The following is a 24,949-nucleotide window of genomic DNA, read 5'->3' as shown; positions in this document are numbered from 1 at the left end:
TGGCACCCTGGGAGACTTTCGTGATATGGATGATACCCGGGGCGATCTCCGTAATATGGATGATACCCGGGGAGATCTCCGTGATATGGATGATACCCGGGGAGATCTCCGTGATATGGATGGCACCCTGGGAGATTTCCGTGATATGGATGATACCCGGGCCGATCTCCGTGATATCCATAACTCCCATGGAGATCTCCACGCTGCGGATGGCACCCCAAGAAACCTCCAGGACATCCCCCCAGAAAGATCCCCCCACATCGGCTCCCCCCACAACGGCTCCCCCCGAGCGTCGCCCCCCGCCGCCCCGCCCGGCCACATCCCCGCGCACTCCGAGCTCTTGGCCACCAACTCCGCCGTGGCAGCGTACAAATCGCTCTCCAGCCTGGGCCTGGCCACGGCGCTGCTCGCCAGCGCGCACTTGGCCGCGCTCCCGCTCCCGATCGTGCCCACCAACTACATGCCCGCGCGCATCCAGTTGCTCGTCAGCACGTTGGCCGTGTTGGACAACTTGGCCACGCAGTTGCTCCGCGTGTTCGCGGCCGGGCCGTACCAGAAGATCATCGACTTGGCGTCCAGCCCCGACACCGCGCCCGGCGCCGCGTTCCGCGACTTGACGTCGCTCTTCGAGTTCTCCAAGCGGCTCTACTCCGAGGAGGACCCGTTCCTCTCCGTGGAGCACATTGCGCCCGGCATCTGGAAGGACGGCGAGAAGACGCCCAGCATGTTCCGCTCGCGCGAGCAGACCATCGAGCTGACGCTCCGCAAGGTCAACTTGGCCACGTTCCTCGCGGCCACGCTCGGCACCATCGAGGTCGGCTTCTTCCACTTGAACGAGTCGTTCCTCCACGTGTTCTGCCCGGCCAACGACTTGGACCCGGCCAACTCCATGTCCAACATGAGTGCCAGCAACACCAACTTGCAGAGCGGCGCGGGCTGCCACATCGGCGAGAAGTGCGGCAAGCTCCTCAAGCCCCAGGCCAGCTTGTACCTCGACTTGAAGACCCAGGCCTACATCTCGGCCGTCGAGGCCGGCGAGCGCTCACGCGAGGAGATCTTGGAGGACATCCTCCCGGCAAACCTCGAGCACGTGCTCCAGGAGCGCCGCGCCACCAAGGTCTTGAGCCCCACCGAGATGGACTTCGTGCACCGCTGCCACTCGCGCAAGGAGATGCTCTTGAACTACCCGCCGGACCAGAACCTCAACGAGGAGTACGAGTGGTTCGAGTTCTTGAAGGAGTTGTTTGAGTTTGTGCTGAAGAACATGGGCTTTCTCCTCTGGGGCAAGAAGGGCAAGCCCCCCTCCAACCGTGCGCCGCGAGGCGCCGTGGCCAGTGCTGCGGCAAACCCCTCGCCGCCCGCGGCTTCCTCGACACCGCACAGCGACGAGGTGCTTCGCGAAATGCCGCCATACGTGCGCCCAGACCCGGAGCTTCCTGGACGGGCAGAGGGCAAGGGCCTCGACGAAATCACCGCCGCGCTTCTCCCCAGTGAGATCCAGGAACAGCAGATTCACCTACGCATCAACCCGGGCATCAATTCCAAGGGCCCCAACAGGCGGCCCTGGACCCGCCAAGAAGAGAAGGCGCTACGTCATGCCATGGAACTCAAGGGCACGCAGTGGTCGGTGATCCTCGAGCTCTTTGGCCAAGGTGGCCGGATCAACGAGTCGTTGAAGAACCGCACCCAGGTCCAGCTCAAGGACAAGGCGAGGAACTGGAAGATGTTCTTCCTCAAGGCGGGCCTCGCCGTGCCTAACTACCTACAAAAAGTGACCGGCGACTTGGACAGGGACGACAAGCTGCGAGCGAAACTGGCTCGCAACAAGAAAACTGCCGCTGCGCCCGTGCCTACGGTGTCCAAGCGGGATGACGGCCCCGCTGACACTTCCTCGGACAACATTGACGATGAGTTGAGGAAGAAAAGACGCGTGGAGTAGAATGCCGCGGCCATAGGGTACCGCTGCATAAGCGATGACGAGATGCACCGGTGACGGGACGTGTTTTTTGTCTCCGTGCTCTAAGGACTCGGTAGATGCAAGACTTATAGAACGCAACGACAGCTGCGTGCGTATTTGTAAATACAAGCGTGTGAGACACTCTCGCTAGTGTCGAATTTAGAAGCACCAAGCCTATTCGCTCACCATCACCGCATGCGGCTCGTCGTGCTGCATCAAGAATGCACACTGCGGAAGCACATGTACAGGTGGATGCCAGATTAGGATAGGTCCTTGCATGAGCCTGACACATCGGAGAGTAACGGCAGTTTTATGTTTTTTTGTGGGCCAGCCGCCGCAATTCTCGTCCCGCCGTCGCTACTCTCGCTCTGAAACTCCGCTGAGTTGTTTTTTCCGCAACAGGCAAAACTATCTCCACGCTTATCTGAAATCATCTCAAAACGCCACACCACTAAAATGCTGAGCGTCGCGGAGCCAATGTCGGCAAAATTACTTGTGGCCAAGCAGACTTGCCAGGTGTTATACTCGGAACTACAAAAATCTAATTTGGCTATCCAGGATACCACGTTGAAACAAGCCAGCGCAAACTTGCCCCAAATACCCCCGAAACGTTATCTCCGGCAATACAACACACTCAAGGGCCATCAAGACAAGATTGCCCAGATCAAATGGAGTTCGGACTCAGTCAAACTAGTCTCCGCATGTCAAGATGGCTTCATGATTATATGGGACTCTGTTTCAGGGCTCAAACTACAAGCCATTCCGTTGGACAGCCCATGGGTGCTTCTGTGTGCCTTTGCACCCTCGGGCAGATTCGTGGCACTGGCCGGTCTTGATAATCGGTGCACAATCTACAAGGTTGAAGACCCTAATGATCCCCAATTGCGCACGAGAACAAACACAATGGAACTCAGAGATCAAGGGCGCAAAATCCCAAGGGCACATGCAGCATATGTGTCTGCGTGTGAGTTCATAAATGATGAACAAATCCTCACTGCCTCTGGCGACATGACCATTGCATTATGGGACATGGAAAAACACACCAAGGCGAGAGATTTCTTAGATCACTGCGGTGACGTGCTCCTGCTACTGATATCCCCCAAAGAGCGAATGCTGCCTCAAACGTTTCTTTCTGCTGGCGCCGATGGTGCGGTGAAACTCTGGGATTTGAGGACTAAAGCACCGCAAACGTCGTGCCAGATGTCACGCGTAGATGTGAACTGCATCTCGCTACTTCCGAACGGAAATTCGTTCATATCTGGAGATGATGAGGGGGTCTGTAAAATCTATGATTTCCGGTCGCTGTGCGAGTTGGAGCAGTACAATTTACGAGAACAGTTTGAGGCCCCTCGAATGCTGGGGGAGGGACCGGGACTGCCCACCAGTACACGCAGTATGTGGTCGCAGTTTGATGCACCGGGAGTGGTTTCATTGGACTTGAGCAAATCAGGCCGGATCTTGTATGCTTGCTACGCGGACTATGGGTGTCTAGCATGGGATGTCTTACGGAAAGAGATCGTAGAGCTGATTGGCGTAGGAAATGGAAGCCACAAGAGCCGGATCTCTCAGGTTGCAATCAGCCCTGATGGCCAGGGTCTCGCCACAGCATCGTGGGACTCCACGATTAAGATTTGGTCAACCTAATTTTGAAATGGGGTCCGGTGATGTTGGTTGTAAAGAGGTACAATCCAGTGAAACTGTGATTGTGGAGCTGCATGCCTGTTGCATGCCTACTTGCCTTCTCAGGATACTTCATTTGTCTTACTTTTGATGAAGCGCCAAAACGTTGAGCCTCCATCACTATACTTAATTGAGATATTGGAACAATATAAGATATACAGAACGTGAGACATCATTACTTCTGCAGAGATAAATCTTGCTGCGAAAGTCAGGGAAACAATCTAGAGTATTCAAAAAGCAAGAAGTCAAGAGAAGCTTTCGAAAACGCTGGCATGTTACAGTCTTGTCTTCTGAGACGATTCTTCAAATCTAGGAGCACGGGTTTCATTGAACATGGAGTACTTAGTAATACCGCGATTTTCTAATTGTCGTTCGAGTATCAAGACTCTGATTCTGTACAATTAAAGTGTGCAAACCTCATGGCTGAATTTGATATCCGAATGCATTCCAAAGGCTTATATGTTTACGTTGCTAAAGAAATAAACGTAAGCCTATACTGCTATGCAAATTCCGGATTGTAGGCGAAAAAGTGAAAGTATAGGCTCCGTGATTACGAAAAATTTGTGCCACTGTATTTGAAGCCCTGATCTTCGATTCGCAGACCGTTTAGAAGACAAATGAATTTTCAGGGCCGAAATAAGGTTCTCGAGAAATATGCTTGACTTTGTTATACTTGGATTTGTATGCGCTCGTACAGAACTGGAGATTTTGATCAGCACATTTGATTCAAAGGCAAAAATTCAAGAGTGAAAAGACTGGAGCACCAAGGTTTCGAATATGATCTCCCATTACACTACTCAGTGTGGCCCTATAGGGCTTAACTAATGTTGATCGGACGGGGAAAAGTGCTCTCTCCACGGCAATCGAAATATGGGATGGCATACAGCAAAACCAGAACTACTTTTCACACATAACAACCCTATTACATCGACATACCTTTGATTATAGACTATAGAAAAACAAAAGATTTTTTCGTGACCGCAACAGAAATAAAATCAGACGTAAACAATCTAAAGCAAAAAATCTTGGTTGCGAGAAATCGTTAAATAAATCGGTTTACACATATAATACAAGAAAAATGCCAATGTTCGAAATTTCAAATGTTTCAGCCGAAAAGACTCGATATTTCAAGTTTACAAAGGAGATAGTTCAAAGCTTGGCTCGGATGTTCTTTTGTTTGATCGTTTAGTAAATTATAGTGCAAAATTGTCATCTAACAGTACTGGGCTGTCTAATATCTCTTTGCAAGAGAGGACACGCTATAAAACAAAAGTTTACATTATTTTCTCACATGAATGGAATAGATTGAATTAGATTCTGGAAGATCTGAAAAGTAGCTTAATATGTTGCTAAACAAACAGGGGCTTCACAAGCTTTCCTGTTCTTCAAGAAGACTTAGCTGTATAGCTTTTCCACTATAGTGTGCCATAAGAGTATCTTCTTCAAATCTGATGTGACAGCGGATTAATTTGTCCTATTTATATATAAGAGTGCCCTTGTAAAGCTGTTATATTGATCGCACAAAAGATCTAGCATCTCAAATATGTCAAGGATAATTCATCAGGCTCTGGCTCGAATCTAGCCTTTTATTGATCGGAGTCTTAATTTCATAAGACTGTGGAAAATAGCTAAGTAATAGCTTCAGGTTTTTGACACGTCAAAGATATCGTGTAGTGTAGTACGGGTTATGATCCGAGAGTACTTCCCTGATAATCCAAAATTGCCATGCTAACTTTTCTGAAGTTCAAATTTTGACGCTTACATCCTCAACTTGAAATAAAAGAAGACCGAAGAAGATGAATCTGGAAAGATTATAAAGAGACGTAATTGTGAGATTGCGTGAGTACGGAGTTTACACACTTACCATTGTCAAAATGTGAGACATAACAGAAACAAAGGCAAGGTCTGTTTAAAAAAATGGAAAACGAAACCGCAAGCGGTAGAAAACACATTTTTCTACACAAGATTAATATCAAATTTCAGACGAACTGTCTGGTATTACATCCAACTCAGTATCTGCGGAACTGTTGAATGATGTCAACAGAAAAATGGCTCATGTAGCTTCATAGAAAGAAAAAATTACAAAGAAGAATGAGATACCTTGCATCTTGGATTTTGAAAGCTAAGGAGCTGATTTTCCACATGATACTAGAGCAGCAGACTTGTTTTTACCAAAAACAACTCAATAAAAATTTCCTAAAGTGCGTTTTCAGATCATAATGGGAAACACGTCGTGCCACCATCAGAGTAGCAAAACGCTCATGATGCCAGTCGGGTCAATGAGACTCTAGAACTGGCAGGCTCGATATTTTTCCATTAAAACTTGTATATTATACTTTTGAAATTTTATTCAGAGAAATAGCGCCCCTTGGAGCCTTGCCGAGGTAACTTCCAGCACTTGTTTATGTACTGGTCGTGTGTCTCTGTACATATTCCCATAAGCTTTTCAACAACAGCTCGGGCAAAGTGTACAAGTCCATGGTGAACTCGCCGTTTTCAAAGTCGTTTTTGATGTTCATATCGCTGGTACGGTTGTCCGTGACCATTTGCACAATGGTGATCAAGTCATCCTCACTCAATAAAGTCAAACCTTTAGCAAGCTTTTCCAAGTCCACAGAGCCTTTCGTGGCACTGGAGGTACTCTTCAATTTCTTCAGTTTTGACAGGACTTCGGCGTCCGACTTGCGCTTGGCATCGCCCTCCAAAGGCACAGGCCCAGACTCGGCCAAGAGCTTGTTCAACTGGGCGTTTTTCAAAGGCACCAGGATCACGTGGTCTACGGTATAAGTCTCCTGCAAGAAGTTCAAGTCGTGGTTGAATTTTCTCTCGCCCTGCTTCCCTGGAATACCCACCAAATGGACGGCAATGGGGATATCAAATTCTCCCCACCCTTGTTCCTCCACCTTGAAAGGCGGCTGTTTCAAGGCACGGATCGGGTTGGCGAATGTCGGGTGCAAAGTATACGTAACCTTATCTAGGATAGTGGCTGGAATCACGGCGCCCTGGTCGTTGAGCATGGTGATTTCGATAGACCACTGCCTCATTGGATAGTTTTCCACCGCGGGCACATCCTTCATGATGTGCTGGTTCGTTGTGATACGAATAGTTCTTTTGACCTGTAATGTTAGTAGCGTTGATTGGTAAATGTGGGAATATGAATTCCCTTTATTTTCTGTCCTCGAACAGATGCGGCTAACAAAAATCTTCCTGTTTCTTTGGACCAATTCCAACATGATCTCTTGTGTGTGGATATGAAGAAGCTCTGATAAAATGTAATGGTATAGATCACATTGCCCTGTGTACTTTCGCTAATTTTCGTGAAAATAATTGTAAAGAGCTTTCGATCACTTCAAGGATAGACAGAAGACAAGATGAACAGATTTTTCCTTCGCTATATGACCAGGAGTCCTCCGATCCATATAGCCTAATAAGCCATTGGTCTTGCCAGGCCAGGAGAAAAAACAGCAGACAGCGGTTTGGGCAGCGGCGCCTGAAACATGGCCGAAACGGCAGTGAAACATACCTCAGACATGGTGATGTAAGTGGGGGCTCGGATTACTAGTGCCAGAAATTCCACGAGTCTTTTTTATCAACCGACTCTCGAATTACGCTTGCTTGGACCGGTGCGTCCACTGCCCAATTTTCCGTGGGTTGATGCGGCCTTTGCTGCACACAGGTGGAGGCTGGCTCAATTTGGGAATACACTTGAAATTTCAAAGCCGGAGAAAAAGCTTTGGGGATTGGGAATTTTAAATGCCATTAGAATAACAACTAGGTGAGATGATTCATATCAGTGGGAGGTGCTTGTTGTGTCGCCAAAATAATGGCACACGTGAATTACTTTGGCCACGTATCGCAGATATGCGTCTTGCTTATAGTATGGTGGGATACAACAGGCATATTTCCAGAGGAGCGAAATCTGGGCATAGAGCCGAATTTGCAAGAGTATATGGCTGGTGAGAAGACATTCCGACTATTTGGGAAATCATTGTATTCCTTAATGCCCTGGTAGTGGCACGTGACTTGGCTGGAGCTGGAGATATCTAGGAAGACTAATCGGATGTACATACTAAAACTAGAGAGGCAAAGAAAAGATAAGATGAAATGAAGACCTTTGTCAGTATTCACCGTGTCTACATCATTTCACAAAGATTGCACACCGTGCTGGAACAGTACATACTTTATAGTGCCACAATTTGTGTCGTGTCACTTTACGCGAAAAGCCACCAATTACCGGGCGTCTTTCATGATGACTTACAAACAGTTTATAGAAAGCTCTATTTCATGGCGTTGTCTATTTTGGACACCGCCGGTCTATGATGATTCTTCGATGATCATAACATTCAAGTTCAAGGGAATCAGCGACAAAGGATCAATTCTGGAGGGTTTGAGTATTTCAATTTTCTTCTGAATACGCTATTTTCACCCGAAATTGAAAAACCAAGAGAACGCTTCAGCCCAATGTTAAAAAGACGGTATTTGTCTTCTGTTTCAAAAGCGTAACATGCTTTTCTGGACTATGAACTGTTGGGCAACACCAGCCCAATTTACGTTTTTTCTTGTAGTTTCAGTGGGTGAAAAGGGTTATATCCAGGTTTCGCTTTACAAACGGTAATATTCGGTACCGAAGAAGCTGCTTCCAGCTCTTCGGCTTCAAAGATACCCCAGAGTACTACGCCAATATCTTGCGTTGAGTTTTTTGACTCGAAATAATGAAGTGGTTCTAAAATATCTACATCTCGTGAGTTGATCACAAAACTGCAATTGAACCAACCCGGTGACGAAGGCTTATATAGCTAAATGACTTCTAGAGATCTGTGTTCTCGTTATGACTGCACAACTGTAGCTTTTCAATGAGCATTTTCAATTAGCTCTCCAGGGCGTGCTAAAATTGACAATCTGCTTAACGTCCGTCTCTTATATGTAAACCAATCGTTTCCAACTCTTAGATATTTTTTCTGAGAAAAATTTAGGATGAAGCAGCTGGTACTTATTTTTAAAGCCACACTACAATTAGAGCAAGCAAAGTTTTCATGAATTCTTGTTTTCGGGTCACACTGGCCATTCCAAAAGCCTGAGTTTTGGAGACACAGATGTGGCCCAATAAATGTAGACATTAGCGCCTGTGGAAGGCAGGTGATAAACATTCATGCATTCCAGTGCCCTGATGTCCTGTCAAGGTAACGGAAATGTATCGGTTTGGCCAAGCCATCAAGGCTCATGTGGCGCTGAAGAACAGATAACATCTATATGCTTGAATTTAAATTTTAATTTGAATACAGAAGGCCATTCAAAAGAGAGTGATACAGCAACCCGATCCAGTCATTGGCATATGCTGGCAATGTGGAGGATAGCTAAATAGATCCATCTCTGATGCTGGAAACGGCACACATTCTAGGAAAGGGCATATAACTTCTTGGCTCAACAGCAAAACACAAAAGGACTTGATATCATCAGCAACCGTCAATGCTAAGTTGGCCAGAAGGTGCACTTTCGTCTCAATTTTGGCAAAGACTCGAAACATCATGATGATGTCCCCACTACTAGAGAATTCAGTCATACAGGGAATGCACGATGCACAAGTAGGGTCCTGCGATGCTTCGTGAATATGACCATAGAAAAACGCACTTCCACCAGCGCGTCACGAGACTACATTTAAAGAGAAAGAGTTGGCAGGGGAATGTCTTGAAGAGCAAGAGGCCGGACCTATGAACCCGAATATATACACGAAGCTAGAGCCCAAGGAGTGCCGAGCCACAAATGATACCAGATACCAGCAATTTATACCACTAATTTCCCCAAAGTCTCTTGTACAACAGCGGAACCAAGGAGCGGATGGCCGCGGGGAACGTGTTCCAGTTCTGCGCAAACTCGTCTGTCACCTGCTTCATGACATCCTTCATTTGCAAATCAGTGCCGTTTTTCTCACGAAGTTCAACGAGCCATTGCTCGGTCTTGGCGGCTATTTCCTGTTCGGACGCTACGGGCAAAGAGGCTAGGTATCTACGGATAATCTGCGACTCCAGAGCCTCGACCTCTGCCAAATCCAGCCTTTGTTGCGATACGTACAACTGGTGGGACTCGTCCCTTTGTTTGATCATCTTGTTGAAGAGTCTGTACAAGTCAAATTCAGTCTGTTTGCCGCCGTCAATCTCGCTGTTTTTGATGCTAGACAAAACCGACCTGATGGTGTTTTTCTCTATCTTGTTTTTAGCAAGCATGGCTTGTTTCAAGTCCTGTTTCATCAGCGCCATGAGCTGCGTGTATGCTGACGACGCCTGCAATCTTCTAACAGAGGCAAACATAGAGAAGTTATCGAGTCGAAATTTGAGTGTGAATTGGCGCAAAAGGACCGGGTATGAAAGGCCTGGTTGTTTCGAGAGCCCGGCTTGTTGCCAGGATGTATGGGTTTATCGACTACCAGCGTGCCCAGACATACTCTAACCAACCGTCATCAAAACCCCAAATCTACGAACTTTAGCTTCAGAGTTTTTCTAAAAATACGGAGTGGTCGAGGGTTAAGAAAATGTGGTTTGAGGGGACGTTGAGACGAATCGGGCTGATGGTGGCAAACTGTGTAGTTTCCTGCATTGCTGGGTTTGGCTTGTGAAGTAAAACGGTCGTAGAGCCAACGAAACAAAATGTTGGCTCCTTCCCACAAGCTTTTTCTGCGCCATGGTATCAAAAGCTTATTTCCCGCTGATATCTTTGTTTCCTTTGCTTGTCGCCGCTTTGTTCAAGCATTCGGTGCACGCCTGAAATTAGCCAACGGAATGTATGTGCGCAATAGAACCGAACGCAATTGCCCACCAAAAAATACCACTTCTCAGCAAAGATATGGGGACTCAGACCAAACACCACTGCAATAGTATCATGAGGCCCGAAGAATCTTGAAACCAGCTTTTTCGTGCGGTTTGATGAGAAAAATGAATGCTCATCTTACCTGCAAATCCAAACCCGCATGACCTTATCTTGCATATTTGGTTTTGGCATGTTTTCCAAGAACCAAAGCCACAAAACTCGGCGACATGCTATATTTAGAAACAGATCAAGAGAAAACCCTCATCGTACTTTGATTCGTCAGCTTGGCCGATTCAGCAGTCTAGAGCCGGGCCTTTTTTGGGCGCCGTGCATACTGCTCGCGCATACCCCAATTACTTTAATTCGAGCAACTTTCAGCTTGATTTCATGTTTCGCCGCAGCTGCTGTTCGCTGCAATAATAGCGATGAGCCTGAGAAATAAATTGTAAACGCGTACCTTACAAATCGCAAAGGGGCCACCTTTCGTGTTGTCTATTGTCTGGGTATGATGCACGTGCCTTAATTCCTATTGTCTTCCTCACTAACCACGGCATTCGTTTGTTCCTCAGAACCCCTTCTGATTTTCAGTTCAGTTGCTATAGTTTCAGCCAGATCCAGGAGCTCTAAAACTAGGTCTATCATGAAGCTTATCGTGCTCCGCCTTCCTTCAACGGTATGCCAGTCTTGCTACCCCTGTTCGAGTAATTTGTTGGCAAAATGGATTTTCTTATTTCTTGCACGGGTATATTAAAGCCCACAGTCTGCCACAAAAACGGGATTTCCCCGCTACTTTGGCATATTGGTAATAAAGGCATTTAGCCGTGTTACGGACTGTGCTTTTCTACTTTGCTCTACTCAGACGTCGCCTGCACTTGCGATAAAAATCGGCCAATTTCCTGCTTTACCTTCCAACACAGAAAGGGAGACGCAGGGAATCTGATTCAAGAGAGCGTTACCGCTATGATGGTTGCATCTAATACCATACATAAAACAAAATCCACACCAACACAAGATCTTAGCGATTTTGCAGCTGCACGTTTTGCGTCAAAAGAAAAGAATCTAGCGAGTCCCGCTTCACTCAAAGATGCCAGACAACGCAACTTCCCTCAAGCAGCATTTCTGAGCGACTCCAGAAATATATGCTTGTCCAAAGATTCATATGAACAGGAGCATTTACTGAGGAAAGGGCCTGGCGCTTCAGTGCATCTGAGTCTTGAAGGGCTTAACAAGTCTTTAAGAAAAATAAAGGACACTGAGATATATGTCATTTCTTCGCCGGAAGAGCTCAAGCAGCTTCTCGATTTACACCATTCGGAAGAAAACCCCATGCCCTCGCCAGATGACATGTTCCCATACTTGCATGGATCTGCGGGTCTCCGAGAAAAGGTGTATTTCGATGCAAGGTTTGACCCTTCGTCAGAATTGCAATTTCTAGCCGAGGACTCGGAGACGATCTCCCGACGCTTCCCGCCTGATACGTTTGCAAAGCCGACAGAACTGGGATTTCACCTAATGACTGTGAACAGTCGAGCAGAAAGCAACCCGTACCTCACGAATTCTGTCGTAATCGAAGACATGCTCGTGTTTAGGGAGACTGGAGATATTGATGTTAGCCCAGAGCGCTTGGACCTCTCCAACTTCAAGCAGTTCAAAGACTTCACTCAGACTTTTGATACTCCGTGCTGTCCTCTGGCACAGACCAATCGAAACTTCATGCTGCAAACCACCCTAATGGCCCCCCTTTCTCATTTCGTGGTGTACAACAACGAAATGGATCTTGCCAGCAACTTCGAAGTCGCAAAGATTCTCGAGTATTTGCAAAGCTCGTGCCACAAAAGAAACATATATGTGGTCGACTTTCCAACACGCCAATGGCCAAAAGTCGACCAATACTTCACACAGACGTCTGTATGGCACCGTTCTGGGAAGAAGAAACGCTTCTTCAACAAAAGCACAGATTTCACCCAGCCCGGCAGCTTGTACTATTTGGAGCAGAATTTGGTCTGGCTGGTATACAACATGACACAGCCTTTCCCCAACCTATATGTGGGCAACGCCTTAAATTTCAAACAATCAATTCCCGGCACCAGATCAGGATTGCAACATGACTTCCAGTTGTACATATATTGCCATGAAAAAGCACGTATGCCATCGAGAAGCCTGCTAAATCTGATCTTGCAAGACATGCCCGCAAAGGGGTTGAAGGAACCTCTTTTTCTTGAGTTCTCCAGCGCGATCTTCCGAGCTGAAGCCATGTCGGAAGATGTTGCAAGCTGCTTCCTCACTTTTTTGAAACTTGTCAGTGTCATTGTTAAAGAGCACCAACAAAATGCTCTTATTCACTCTTACGACGGTTTTTCGGGAACAAGTTTTTTGCTCCTTGGCCTTGGACTTCTCTGGAGATGTGACTATGTCGAGGAGATGGCGTTAGATCTTTTCCGACAACCAGAGTTTAAGCTTCAACTCTCATTTTCGGAGTTCCTGGTTCTCAAGAGCCTTGAGGCTCGCATACAGTTGTTAAAGCCGCAGCTGCAAAATGCTACAATTCTCTTACCAGATCTGTGCTCTGAAACGGGACCTATCTTGGACCAGCCGTTGGTGCGACCAGCGGATTGGTTACGAAGCGAAAACGAGACCACTTTCCCCGACTTCATCCATAAGAGTCTTTACTTGGGCTCGGTTAGTCATGCCTCATCGACAACACTTTTATCCGCGCTTCAAATCTCGAAAGTCGTATCAATCGGCGAGAAGCCACGTTGGTATGGTGCTTTGAACTGTACCTTTCGACATGATGCAACACCGGCAACTGAAGGCCCCGTGATAGAGCCGATATATCTGTTCAACAAAGGACATTCCTCGGTGTACGAGGTCCAAATCACGTCGCCCGAAACACGAGCTCGTTTGTTTCATCACAATGCCGTGCCAGCCTTGGATTCATTCATCTACATCCATGGCCTCGAAGATGATGGGCGTGACTCGATGTTTCTGCTTTTTGTTGGATGTCCCCAATGGGTCCAAGAAAAGCTTTTGATTTCCCCTGACCAAAAATACAAGGCCTTGGTTCTTTGCCGAATTGGCGTCTCGCGTTCTGCAACGTTGTGTATTGCTTCGGTCATGAAACACTTCCACATGTCGCTAGTGGAGAGCTTTTTATATGTGCGGGTACGCCGGCTCAATGTGGTGATACAGCCCAACCTCCGGCTTTTCTACGAGTTGTTTCTTTACGACGAGCACCTCCGCTCGCGCCGCCAGCAAAACGATAAGAAAAGCGGCGAGGCGTTTTTCTGCTGGTGGACGTTCTGCACTGAAATCCACCGGTTGAATCAGCAATATATCGAATGAGGTGATTGAAGAGCGCCTGGCAAACCCCTGAGATCATTGCCAAGCTTTTGATAGCAACTCAATTTACGTCAGTGTAGTGGGGACTCATGTTACAGGCGACTTTGAATTGACATGTGGCTCGCTCCAAAGACTCGATTTCCAACGTGCTATTCTGCATTCTTCCGTATTTGTTCTTGGTTGATAAAATTACTCACTTTCTTTCCCACATTGTGTACTCATACTTATAATCACCCTCTGTGACTAGCCCTTTCGTGTAATCGACACCTGCAAATTCCAGCAATTCGGCTTCAGTCTTTTTCTCCCAAGCACTAAGGTCCCAATCCAAAAATGTATCAAGAACTGGTGTCTCCGCTGGGTTTCCATTGTATGTCACTTCTGTGATGAGCAAGTTGTCGACGCGAGGATCAGCCACGAATGCATTGTATATTTGGGCACCACCAATGACAAATATCTTATCTATCTTGTTGTTCTCATGCATAAAATCGGGTTCTTGGAGCGTGCGCAAGGCCGAGTCCATGGAATTGGTCAAAAAGACCCCGTTTTCCGCGGAAGTTTCGCACGACCTTGAAAGAACCACATTAAGACGCCCGGGCAATGGTCTGAACTTTGCTGGAATCGATTCCCATGTCTTTCTGCCCATAATCACAGCGTTCACATGGCCCTCGCGACTCATGCTAGTAACGTCTCTGAAATACTTGATTTCTTGTTTCAAGCGCCACGGAAGCTTGCCCTTGGCGCCGATTCCGAATTCGGGCTGCAAGGCTGCGACTATGAGAGATACCTTTGGAGTAGACTTCATTGAAGATATGTGTGTCCAGCTCACCAGGTCAGTCGCGTCTGGACTTACGGTTTGTCAGTCGCGAAAAGTCAGCCCCGCCTGCATACAGGAGTGCAGGGCCGATAAACAAAGCGGGTTTTATTAATACACATAAAAGTACCATAGTAAACAAATGAGTCTGGGCTCGAAATATAAAATGAAGTATCGCACTGTCTTTAGCTGAAAACATTATAATGTACAAAGGAAGAAATCGATCAACCAGGCTGCGGCCTTGTCTAAGCGGCAATAGCCTTTTTGAGGGTGGTCTTTTTGACTGGCTTGACAGGCTTGACTACCTTTTTGGGCGCTGCAGCCTTCTTGGGAGCAGCCTTTTTGGGGGCGGCTTTCTTGGGAGCAGCTTTCTTTGCTGGCTTGGTGACCTTCTTCGCTGATACTTTGGCCACAGGTTTCTTTGGGGCAGCCTTCTTTGGCTCAGGCTCAAGCTTCTTTGGAACGGCCTTCTTTGTAACTTTGACGACGGCAGGAAGAGCAGCTTTCTCCTTCTTGACGTTCTTAATTGGGCCCGAGGGTCCTTTTGGCTGAGAAAAGTCGCCAGTCTCAACACCCTTCCTCAAAGCAGCGTTGAACAAGGAGTCAAAGCTGGTGGCCTTGACATCGAAGTTGGCTTGAACGTATTTCTTGACAGCTTGACGGCTATTTTCAGTTAGTCTTCAATTAAGGTGGATATGGCAGCACCGTATACCATTACAATGTGAGGGGCGGCGAGCGATGACTCTTCCAGTTGTGGTGGGTGTGTGGGCTATGGGCGCAAAAATAGGCCACCTCTATACGCGGCGTGACCCCGGGCCCACTTGAGCGACGAGATGCCCCCATGGATTTTTGCCCCGATAAAATCATTCTGCCATTTGAAATGATCCAGGTTCGATTTCCAATCTCGCGCACGTTCGGGGGAAAAAATCGGGCGGGAAAAAATAGCAATGTGTGTCGCCCCGCTCGCCTCAAAAAAGAAAGACAGGAAAAAATTGGGGACTAGCCGCCCACACAATTAGAATACATACGAAGAGCCGTTTCTTTCCTTCAAAGAAGTGACAGCAGACTTGATCATGTCTGTATATATTGTTAGCAAGGTCCTTCAATATGAGGCTGAAACCGCTCGAGTCCTGTTGTTTCCGCAAACACGTGTGTTGAAACAAGGAGCAGGGTCAGTCTCGGCGGCTGGCCGAAAACGGGCCCGCCAAGCGCGGTTTGTTTTTGGCTTTGTGATTTTTTATACATACCTTTGTAAGTGACCTTGGATGCGGCAGGGGCAGGGGCAGATTTTGGAGGCATTGTGGTGGAAATGTGTTGATGTTTGAAAGAAAAAGTGGTAGGAAAATATAGGCCATGGGGTGAGGATCAAAACAACGCCAGAATTATGTGCGCGCCCGCGCGGCCGAAGTTTATAAGGGGAAGATGGTAAACGCGGGCGGGACTGCGAAAAAACCAGGGAAACGTGTGACCATGATAAGACACACGTGACGGCGCCCGTCAACGTTTTTTGGACAAGGGGAGTTTCGGCCGTTTTTCGTGAGTGGGCGTCCTCTGTGTTTGCTGTATAGATGAGCGATTTCGGGTTTTTCTTGTTTATTTCGGGGCGTTTGGAGAGGAAGTCAGGTTGATTGGCGATGCGACTGACCTGCTTTTGTATGGTGTCTTAGAAAAGTATGGTGATTGGGCTGGTTCGAACCAGCATTAGTCTGACTCTATTATAAGCGTTTTAGTCTGGGACTAAGATTTTGCTGATAAGAATGTTCCATTCAAAGAACTTGTTTTTACAATGTAGACAATTTGAAGCTGCGTACTCCTAATTGGATAAGCTCCTCTACCAGGAGCAAAAGGGGTATATGGTTCAACCTCGATTCCGATTGAAGTTGTTTTTGCCAGATTGGACCGTCAATACATCAGCTCTCTCGCGTTGTCTTGGTGTGTCTAGTCTTGGAATGCATGTAACTCTCCAATCCAAAAAAAGTGACAATTGAAGTTTTTTCTGCCATTTTCCAAGAAAATAAGGAGACACTTTTTTCTGCGTCAACATGGCTTCGAACATAGCCTATTGCAGCCAGGCTGGTCTGTTTTTCCGAACCTTCAAGCAAGCTGGAAGTAAGTAACCTAATATTTCGAAAGTCAATAGCACCTCCAAGACACACTTTACTGCTTCGAGGAAATGGGACTCTCCAGCAACTGCGTTTCTATACAATGTTTGAACAGGAAATACTGGAAATGACAATAGACCAAGTTCACATCAGTTAGATACACCGGAATCGTCCCTGCACATCGAAACATTAGGGAAGTCAGCAGACCAAACAGGTACCAGAGAAAGCTGTTGTCAATTTTTCCAATGTTGTCCCGTGCTATACTATGTATTGCAAATCAGGCACAGTCTCAAATTCCCAATCATGATTGGGTACCCAAGGCACAAACTACTTTGAAGCTTCAGGGTCAAATTTCATAAGAGGGTTGAGAGAATGCGACGCAAGCTATTTGAGCATACTGCAACGTGTCACGGAAGAAATTTTGCAAGTTGTAATGCTCTATCTGGAGCCTTTTGCAATTTGAAGCATGATAGTGACTGGATTGCCTTTGTGAAAAGATGACTCCTTCTTTTCTATATACTTTTTGTTTTCTGAGGGGACAAATACGTCAGCTATTGATATACGGTCAAAAAAGCTGCGATTGCTTACCTGTGAATATATTTGTTTCACCGGGACATTTGGTAATTGCGCTTTCTTTTCAGCTCCTGTAGCAAGCTCGCTAAATGCTGCTCGCTAAAATTACAGTTGATATGCAGTATGTCGACTGGTGTTTCTGAGCGTGGAAGCACAAGAGAAAACGCATGATGGAAATACTCCAGCATGCAGAATGGCATGCAGGTTGGTTCGCTGGCAAAACAAAATAACACCTCCGATATGCAAATACTGTCGAGATAACCCGGTTCAATGCTAATTAAAATGTGTCGTGAGTCAAATTTGTGAGCCCTATTAAGAGCCCTTTGTGAATATGTTGGATGGGATTAGATTCTAAATTGCCTTGTCTTATATAATGGCGTACTCCGTCATGGGGGAGGTGCCATATTCTGGCCCTGATAGTAGTCTTTTACCGAGTTGAAAAGTAACAAATCACGCACGGCATTCTATTAGCATTGACTTCAAGGTGCCTGGGTTTTGGGGGCATCATTCTGAAGTAGGCGTGTCTCTATTAACGATTTCACCAGCCAATTGCTCTCGTTTCCAGAACTTAAGCAACAAGTCACCGTAGTTTTGAAGATCCTCAACGGATATCATCAACTTGAAGTCTAGTAGTAACAAGAATTGAAGTTCCAAATAATTAAGCTCCTCAAGGGGAAGTCCTCCAACCTTGGCGTAACGGAGATTTTTGTAGAAGATATCACTGAAAAACTTTGAGCTGACGGTGATGCCCAGGATAATGAGCCGATGAATATTATATGAGTCCATCACGAATATCTGCTCGGCGTCTGTAGGTGTTTCGTCGCCCAGGTTGGACTTTTTATCTTGGAAAATGTTTGCTCTTTTCGCGATCCGGTCAAAGTAAACCAAAAGGGAAAGAAACACTTCGTTGGTCACGGGACAATACTTCAAGACTCTAGTGAGGTACGCATGAAGGGTGATGCCAGGTACATTCGTCCCGTGGAAGGCAAGGACGTTTGCCAAGTACTTGTTTTTGAGCTCGTCCTCTTCATCGTTAAAGGAGTCGTCCGAGTTTTCATCCTCTGAGATATGGGACACTGTTGTATTGATTCCACCGTGGGTGAAGCTAGTCGAGTTGCTCCTTCTGTAAGACCTCTGCTCCTTTTCTAATTTTTTCATCTTCTTGTGCTCCTTGAGTTTCTGTCTCACTGCAATGGTGTTGTCAAAGTGGTTTGGATGGAGCTTGTCGTTGGCTTCAATAATTTTAGTCAAGAGACAAGCGAGCATGGTGATGAGCTCGTCCACAGGGAACTCCACTATGTTGAGATGCTCTTCGTATCCACTGGCGTCCCCGTCCTTGCTTTCCGCGTCGCTTTGGTTGAGTCTTTCGAGGTACTCGTGGTACGACATGTAGTGGTCGGGGCCAGCGAGAAAGCTGCCTGTGCGCTCGTCAAAGGAACTGGGGGCCTTTCCGGGGTCGCGGGCAGGCGGGCCGGTGTGGCCGGGCTGCTGCTGGTGTGGCTTCACCGGTGTTTCGGGCGGGAAGCCGTGGAGCGTTTGGTGCGACGATTTGCCCGCGAGGGAGGAGGATTCCATGAAGGAGTTTGGGAGCGAGTGGACGTAGCTGCCGCTGGCAGGCTTCCCGAAGTGGGAGGGGGCAGAGGAGATGATGTGTCTGTTGAATGGGGTTCTGCTGTGCAGAGACATGTGCGGGTTGGCGGAGTCCATGGAAATGTTTGTGGTGGCCCCGCCCGCGGCCTTGTACGAGCCAGGCCCCGAGTGGGGCGGGTACGCGTGGTGGGCAGAGCTCTCGTGGTGGGGGAAGTTGCCGCTGGCGCAGAAGTGCGCGCCCGGAAACGTGGGCGTGAACGAGTGGCTGGACGTGTACGACGACGACACCACGGTGGGCGTGTTGTGGCCCAAGGGGATGTAGTGCATGTTCCCCGTGGGCGGCGTGAACAGCGGCATCGGGTTCGAGCGGCCGAAAGGCGTGCCGTGCGTGAACGGCGACGACGCGGGCTGGCTGTGCTGCGACCCGAACAGGCTGGCGGGCACGAAGCTGCCGTGCGGCGCCGTCGACGCCGAGTACAGCGGCGGCTGCCCGGAGAACGACGGCCCGGGCGTGGCCGTCTGCGTGGCCGTGTGGGGGGACGTGTGGGAGGCCGGCGGCGCGTGGCTGTACTTGGGTGCTGCCGACGACATCAAGTTCCTCGTCAAGTTGGACACCGACAGCTTCTTGTGCTTGTGTTCGGGCGACGGGTCGGCCGCGACGGGCGGGCCGCTATGCTGGAGACCCGCTGGTCCGGCACCCTGCCCAGCGGTCGAGTAGTGGCTCGCTTGCGTGGCTAGACGGGGTTAGTAAATGCTGCAAAAAAATATAAACACAGACACGCACATAAACACGCACACAAACACAAACACAAACACAAAACGCCGCCAGGCCCCGGCCGGGTGGTGGGCTGCCGTGTCGTGGCACGCTTGTTTGTTAAATGCATGGTGCCCAGGCCCGGTGGTCGGCAAATGGAAGGCTGCTAGCCGCCGACGAAAAACCACAAACACCGCCTCCGCACGGCCGGCGGCGGGCGGTGCTTTTCTGCAAAAACAAGGGGCCAAATGGCAGGCGCCAGTGGGGCAGAATAAACGGCAGCCACTCGCAAAAAAAACCGGCGGGCTGGGTGGGCGGCTAATGTAAGGGCATAGAATGTTACGTACTTGAAAGGCCTGGTGCCAGGTCCAGATGATTGGCAGAGTTGCGCTTTAGCATATGGCAGGGGGTGGGTGGGCCTATGAGGGGAGTATTGACTGTGATTTGAGGGGCGGGTGTTGTATGGTGGCTTGATCTGAAGGACGGCTGGGGCAACTGGAGGGACCTTGCTTGGAGGATTAATAAAAAACCCCGGTCCGCAAGGGAGGCACGGGTGCGGCGCGAATCTGTGTTTTCGCGCGAGTTCCGGGGGTAGTGCAGTGCCGGGTGATCATTCCGGGGATAATTCCGGGGATAATTCCGGGGGACCATTCCGGGGGATGGTTCGGGGACGGTTCCGGGCCCCCCGAGCTGATGCTGGGAATTTCGCAGCTATCGCAGGGCCATGCCCACAAAAATTAGGCCAAGCGGATTGCAATTTAAATGGCCTTTATTTTTTGGGAAGGCCACTGGACTGACACATGGGCTAGATGCAGAGGGAGCGATGGCGGTCGTTGCTTCTTGGCTTCGTCTTGATGACTAAAATGCGGTCAACTAGCAAGGGCATTTCGTCACAGCTTCATGCATAGTCATTTGCCAGGAGGAGAATCAGGCCTGAGATATTCCCGGCGATGGTGGATGAAGCACAAATTGCCTTTTTTTATCTGCCTCGTGTAAATGGGCGGTGTTGGCTGTCTTGTTGTGGAGGTGTTTTTGAGAATTGGCCCCAGCAACCCGAAACCCCCAGCAACCCGGGCTGCTCGTCTGAATTAATGCGGCAGAATGGACAAACATACCTGGTATTCCCGGAGTTGGGCGGAACAGAGGAGGAGCCCCCATATTCAGCCCACATGAATCAAGCGGCCTTCCACCCAGAAATCGCACCCCTCTACTTTCTCCTCCACGGAAGCCTGGAACACGTATACTCTACACACCGGATCGACAGTGTCGTACGCCCAGGCTGGCGAAATCTCAAGGGCTGGCGAGTCTCCGCCCGAAGCCCTCGCCACACATGCCAACAAGAGGCACGTGACAGCGAGCCCTGGGCCCGGTGCTGGGGTTCGGGGTGCAGACTGTTCGTGGCCCGCGGTCCTACATATTCCCATTCCACGAGCCCAGCTACAAGTGCTCTCTCCACGCCACGCCCAAAAAAAGCAACGGCGCCTTCCCTTGTCAGCACCCACCAACAACATGTCCACGGCCTCCAAAGCCACGTTTGCTGCGTCCTGTCTTTTTGCCGCCTGCTCGTTTGTGTACATCAACGTTGAGCAGCGCATCGAGCGAGAGAATTTGAGACAGGGCCCCATCAAAGATGCCGAGCGCATGCGCCAGAAAATGTCGAAAAAACAGGCTGCCAACGAGTTGGAGCACCGCGAACAGCTTGCCTTGAAAGAGCAGTACGAAAAGGTGCAGCCACTAAACGCAGAAGTCATCACAGGCGAGGACTGATTGTGGGTCGTGGTTTTCGAGCCGGGCCGAGAGACCTTCCAGCAATTGTACATAGCAGTCTGTAGCCACCCGAAATCAAAGAGTACAGGAGTAGCAGAAGCGGACACTTGTTCGGGGCCCCACGGCTCGACTGGCTGTGGACTAGCAGAGCGGTCTTCGACCGACGCGGTGCCGGGTCCGGAAGAGACACACTAGGACGCTACTGGCTAGTTGGCTACGTTTACAAATGGAATGTCTGTGTGCTTGGAGACACCCGTGGTCTGATCTCCCGGGAAGGAAATGCCAGCTGGATGTACTATGATACACGGGGGATGATATGTCCGCTTTCTTGTGCGGGCTCCCCAAAAGACTCGCTTAGTCCTGCCCCAAGCAAATCACCAAAACGGGTCTTCGAGATGGGGGTGTCTGGCCGTGGGCGGCCGCGCCAGGACTGGGAGGGGGAGCCACGCCGGAAGAAAAGAGGTGGGGAGCTGTCCGCCGCTTTTATACCCGCACGCCGAGGCGGTGTACGGGTGTTTGCCCGTCGCGGCGCGCACCGGCCTGGGGCTACAGTGGAAACCATGTCGTTTCGCTGCCATTTCAATTAGCCCCGTCTAGTGATCCACACTACCAGTACATACGAAAGTGGGAGGCTTGCTCCCGTGTGCCCCAGCCTGCAGGCAAAGCCCTCATGCCTCCATCCTGCCCAAGATCTCTTCGTCCTCGTCCACAACTTCTCTCTTCTCTCTTTCTTCCTCTTCGTAGGGTGACTCCATCTGCGTGTGATGCTTCTTGGCTGGAACGTCTATGTACCCTCCGACGCATCCGGGCATAGGGGAATATGACGATGGTATCTGTTCCTCCGACATGCGTAGATGATGGTCCTCATGCTCCGGAGTGAACTGGGGAAGCGATCGCGAAAATGGCGAAGGGCCTACCGGAGCCTCGTGCTCATCCACGATTGTGCCTGGCTCATTCATTCCCACAAGAATAGACGCAGCTTCCAAGAGCTGCACCTGCTGGTGCTTAGATATAAGCAATTTTTTTGTCATGGTCCATTCGGGCGTGTGCTCCCATAAATGCTTTGCGAGCGAGGAAATATGCTTATACGCCTTCCCACAAGACTGGCATTTCAACAGTTCTTTTGCTCGGCCTTCCCCATCCTCGGAGAATCTTCGCGTGGCTAGACTTCTAGATGCGGTGGGCATGTCTGTGTGCTTTCCGTGATGTCCACTAAGGCCATGCACATGCCCATGTCTCATGGGGAGAGGCAACGGATGCACGGATGAGTGTCTTCTTCTATATTGCTGCGACGTTGTTGCTGTCATACTTGTTGATGTGGTCAGGTTAGGAAGGTCAATACGGCGACGTGGAACTGGGGTCGCTCAAGAAGGCCTGGCAAATGGCTCAGCGCACACAATGGTCGAACAGGTCCAACTATTACAATAAATATCGCCAAAAAGCGAGCTGGGTCCACACAAGTGTTTTCTCGGGAAAGACGGTGAATCGGTGATGCGTATGCGATGGTACACCGGTTGTGGAACAAAGTCTCAGGTTTTCTTTTTCTTTTTTTTTTTGTCTCAGGCTGCACGAAAATCGCAAAGCCTGTCTCACTTGGTGAGCGCGCTGCATGTCGTGCAGGCGCAGAGATGTGGAGTCGTGTGAGAGCACGTGAGTGCCCGCCTGCACCGGAGCTCGTCATTGAAACCAATGCAGAAGGAGATACCGAGTCTTCTAGGGACCAGCATACTAGCGACCTGAGGCTCAGACCATTAATGGTTTGCCAGATATCAATATCACTCCATGATTCAATGATTGGCAGGCACAAAAAAAAAGTCAACCACCTGAAGGAAAACCCCGAGTTGAATTTGGAAATGGCTTTTTGCAGCCAACAGAATTTCGATGTTGGATATCCACCTGGACCGTCTCTGGAAAAAACGACCATGAATTTCCGTTAGTCCAACAGACCGCTCACTAGTAATTTGCCGACACCATAACCGGCCATTGGCAGTGGTAGTGTCTGAAATAATACAAGAGCAAATCCTGGTGCCCATGTGGTCTTAGAACGACTCAGCATCTGCAGTGTCCTGGATTTCGAATCCCTTTTCCGTGGAATAAAGAATTTCTTGGATTTCTGCCATGACATCCAAAACTGAGAGCAGACGGACGTTTTCAGCTGTCACATCGTCGCGTGCATATTGCTCCTGGATCAGTTTCAGAAGCTCCTCGATGTCGCGGAGCTTGTTGAAGTAGAAGTTGCGTTCTGCTTCGAGACTCTCGGTCATGACTCGATATTCTACAAGCTCCTCCTGCACCAGCTTCCACTGCTGGGTTTTCTCCTGGAGATCACGTGCCATCTCGGCCGACGACACCCGGGAATCCACGCCCCCAGAATGCGGCAAGGTCGACGATTGTGACGCGGAATTGGCTTCCGAAGCCATTCGTTGTTTCGGTACAAAGAGCGCGTTTTGGCCAAAACCGCTTCCAGTGCTCGACACTCTGCTGCCATTTCGGGACGCCACCGCAGACGTGTTTGTACCCGAACTAGGGGTCAAAGTGGTACGTCTGGACGTGCCGGAACCAGCTCTTTCTCCCTGGCCTGAAGCGGTGCCGCCCCGGCGCCTAGCCGGCGCGTCGTACGCGATATTTGCATCTTTGTTTTCCATCCAGTGCCGCTTGAGCCACTGAAGAAGCTCCAAGTTATCCTGGAGCCTGCATCGAATAAGTCGCTCTGTGTCGATCTGCCGCGTGATTTTGTGTCTGTTGAACAGCGCCTGGAGAATCTTCATGTTGTTGCGGGCATCGTAGTCCGAGATCAGGGCACCAAACTTGACTTTGGCCATAGGCACGCCGCCATACACAGAATCCATGATCTGGCAGTACGCCGCACCCGTACCGCACTGCTCAACTTTTTTGTACTCGAGGCCAAACGCTGAATTGAGCCAGCTAAGAAGCTCGCTTCTGCTCTCTCCTATGATCATGGTGAACAATGCTGGGAGGGATTTCGAAGAACACGCACCTCTGGGATCAACTTCGAACTTGACTCTCGAAGATGGAGCTACTTGGTGAAAAGGGCCCTCTTTGCGGAGACAATTACGTGTATTAGAAGAACACTAAGTACCCTGCTGGCTCCTCCATATGGTGTTCCATGTTCCAGATGCGAGACTGTGCGACCGGGAGGCACGTGATGCGGATCACGTGATATTTGTTGGGCACGTGAATTAAGTGGAGTCGACGATTAAGAGAGGCAAGAATTTGGCTGAGGCAAGAATTTGGAGGAGACAAAGATTCAGTGTGAATTTATGTGGCTGACTTGCCCCCGCTGCTCTCCTTTTGAAGCGCCATATATGCTATGTTTTGAAGAGTCGGGCTGCCCATTCCTTGACTTGGAATGTTAGCAGAGGCACTCTGAAACCCGATGAAACCTGTATATGCCTGCACGGGCGCGGCTTGACTTGATCTGGCAACACGTGATTCGAACTAATGGTAATATGGGTGCGTCAGAATGGACTTCTAGGTGTTTCATAATCTTTTGCACGAAAGTCGACGCTATTGTGATTTGTGTTTGATCGAAGCCTCATTATATAAATCGCTTT

At 49.0% G+C, this 24,949-nt stretch overlaps 12 protein-coding genes across 12 annotated transcripts; 5 read left to right on the top strand and 7 right to left on the bottom strand.

The window, feature by feature from the left end:
• Nucleotides 1-319: 319 nt before the first annotated feature.
• On the top strand, nucleotides 320-1,879 carry TBF1 (Tbf1p; the record flags this gene model as incomplete). Its single annotated transcript, XM_018855351.1, has 1 exon — nucleotides 320-1,879. A coding segment is annotated over one exon (1,560 nt), but the record flags the coding sequence as incomplete, so codon positions are not given.
• Nucleotides 1,880-2,413: 534 nt separating this feature from the next.
• Nucleotides 2,414-3,601, top strand: STE4 (G protein subunit beta; the record flags this gene model as incomplete). The annotated part of the gene is made up of 1 exon (XM_018853864.1): nucleotides 2,414-3,601. One exon carries the CDS (start codon nucleotides 2,414-2,416, stop codon nucleotides 3,599-3,601), a length of 1,188 nt encoding a protein of 395 aa, XP_018712448.1.
• A 1,967-nt stretch (nucleotides 3,602-5,568) lies between these two features.
• TAF14 (TATA-binding protein-associated factor) lies at nucleotides 5,569-7,212 on the bottom strand. Its single transcript, XM_018855743.1, has one exon. It carries the CDS (start codon nucleotides 6,712-6,714, stop codon nucleotides 6,040-6,042), a length of 675 nt encoding a protein of 224 aa, XP_018712447.1. The 5' UTR covers nucleotides 6,715-7,212; the 3' UTR covers nucleotides 5,569-6,039.
• A 2,214-nt stretch (nucleotides 7,213-9,426) lies between these two features.
• On the bottom strand, nucleotides 9,427-9,942 carry METBIDRAFT_39185 (altered inheritance of mitochondria protein 41, mitochondrial; the record flags this gene model as incomplete). Its single annotated transcript, XM_018857108.1, has 1 exon — nucleotides 9,427-9,942. One exon carries the CDS (start codon nucleotides 9,940-9,942, stop codon nucleotides 9,427-9,429), a length of 516 nt encoding a protein of 171 aa, XP_018712446.1.
• Nucleotides 9,943-11,398: 1,456 nt separating this feature from the next.
• Nucleotides 11,399-13,780, top strand: PPS1 (Pps1p; the record flags this gene model as incomplete). The annotated part of the gene is made up of 1 exon (XM_018853863.1): nucleotides 11,399-13,780. The coding sequence occupies one exon, from the start codon at nucleotides 11,399-11,401 to the stop codon at nucleotides 13,778-13,780; it is 2,382 nt and encodes a 793-aa protein (XP_018712445.1).
• Nucleotides 13,781-13,970: 190 nt separating this feature from the next.
• On the bottom strand, nucleotides 13,971-14,579 carry DFR1 (dihydrofolate reductase; the record flags this gene model as incomplete). Its single annotated transcript, XM_018858707.1, has 1 exon — nucleotides 13,971-14,579. One exon carries the CDS (start codon nucleotides 14,577-14,579, stop codon nucleotides 13,971-13,973), a length of 609 nt encoding a protein of 202 aa, XP_018712444.1.
• Nucleotides 14,580-15,097: 518 nt separating this feature from the next.
• Nucleotides 15,098-15,672, bottom strand: HHO1 (histone; the record flags this gene model as incomplete). Its single annotated transcript, XM_018854712.1, has 2 exons — nucleotides 15,098-15,251; nucleotides 15,617-15,672. Coding segments are annotated over 2 exons (210 nt in total), but the record flags the coding sequence as incomplete, so codon positions are not given.
• A 2,095-nt stretch (nucleotides 15,673-17,767) lies between these two features.
• PCL7 (Pcl7p) lies at nucleotides 17,768-18,838 on the bottom strand (the record flags this gene model as incomplete). Its single annotated transcript, XM_018857194.1, has 1 exon — nucleotides 17,768-18,838. The coding sequence occupies one exon, from the start codon at nucleotides 18,836-18,838 to the stop codon at nucleotides 17,768-17,770; it is 1,071 nt and encodes a 356-aa protein (XP_018712442.1).
• Nucleotides 18,839-21,116: 2,278 nt separating this feature from the next.
• Nucleotides 21,117-21,374, top strand: METBIDRAFT_39034 (uncharacterized protein; the record flags this gene model as incomplete). The annotated part of the gene is made up of 1 exon (XM_018857084.1): nucleotides 21,117-21,374. One exon carries the CDS (start codon nucleotides 21,117-21,119, stop codon nucleotides 21,372-21,374), a length of 258 nt encoding a protein of 85 aa, XP_018712441.1.
• Nucleotides 21,375-21,735: 361 nt separating this feature from the next.
• METBIDRAFT_142505 (uncharacterized protein) lies at nucleotides 21,736-22,779 on the bottom strand. Its single transcript, XM_018854490.1, has one exon. It carries the CDS (start codon nucleotides 22,679-22,681, stop codon nucleotides 22,043-22,045), a length of 639 nt encoding a protein of 212 aa, XP_018712440.1. The 5' UTR covers nucleotides 22,682-22,779; the 3' UTR covers nucleotides 21,736-22,042.
• On the top strand, nucleotides 22,779-23,362 carry METBIDRAFT_142442 (uncharacterized protein). The gene has a single exon (XM_018854489.1). The coding sequence runs from the start codon at nucleotides 22,877-22,879 to the stop codon at nucleotides 23,309-23,311; it is 435 nt and encodes a 144-aa protein (XP_018712439.1). The 5' UTR covers nucleotides 22,779-22,876; the 3' UTR covers nucleotides 23,312-23,362.
• A 51-nt stretch (nucleotides 23,363-23,413) lies between these two features.
• Nucleotides 23,414-24,334, bottom strand: METBIDRAFT_38967 (microtubule-binding protein; the record flags this gene model as incomplete). Its single annotated transcript, XM_018857074.1, has 2 exons — nucleotides 23,414-23,781; nucleotides 23,893-24,334. 2 exons carry the CDS (start codon nucleotides 24,332-24,334, stop codon nucleotides 23,414-23,416), a joined length of 810 nt encoding a protein of 269 aa, XP_018712438.1.
• Between the last annotated feature and the right edge of the window lie 615 nt (nucleotides 24,335-24,949).

This window comes from Metschnikowia bicuspidata (genome assembly GCF_001664035.1).
Source record: "Metschnikowia bicuspidata var. bicuspidata NRRL YB-4993 chromosome Unknown METBIscaffold_2, whole genome shotgun sequence".
Taxonomy (NCBI): Eukaryota; Fungi; Ascomycota; class Pichiomycetes; order Serinales; family Metschnikowiaceae; genus Metschnikowia; species Metschnikowia bicuspidata.
Note: the sequence above shows the minus strand (reverse complement) of the source record. Positions and strands in the feature narration are given on the sequence as shown.

Bases quoted from the DNA above. Each gene is read 5' to 3' on its own strand.
- METBIDRAFT_142505 (XM_018854490.1), bottom strand. From the start codon at position 22,681: ATGACAGCAACAACGTCGCAGCAATATAGAAGAAGACACTCATCCGTG.
- TAF14 (XM_018855743.1), bottom strand. From the start codon at position 6,714: ATGAAGGATGTGCCCGCGGTGGAAAACTATCCAATGAGGCAGTGGTCT.
- METBIDRAFT_142442 (XM_018854489.1), top strand. From the start codon at position 22,877: ATGGTACACCGGTTGTGGAACAAAGTCTCAGGTTTTCTTTTTCTTTTT.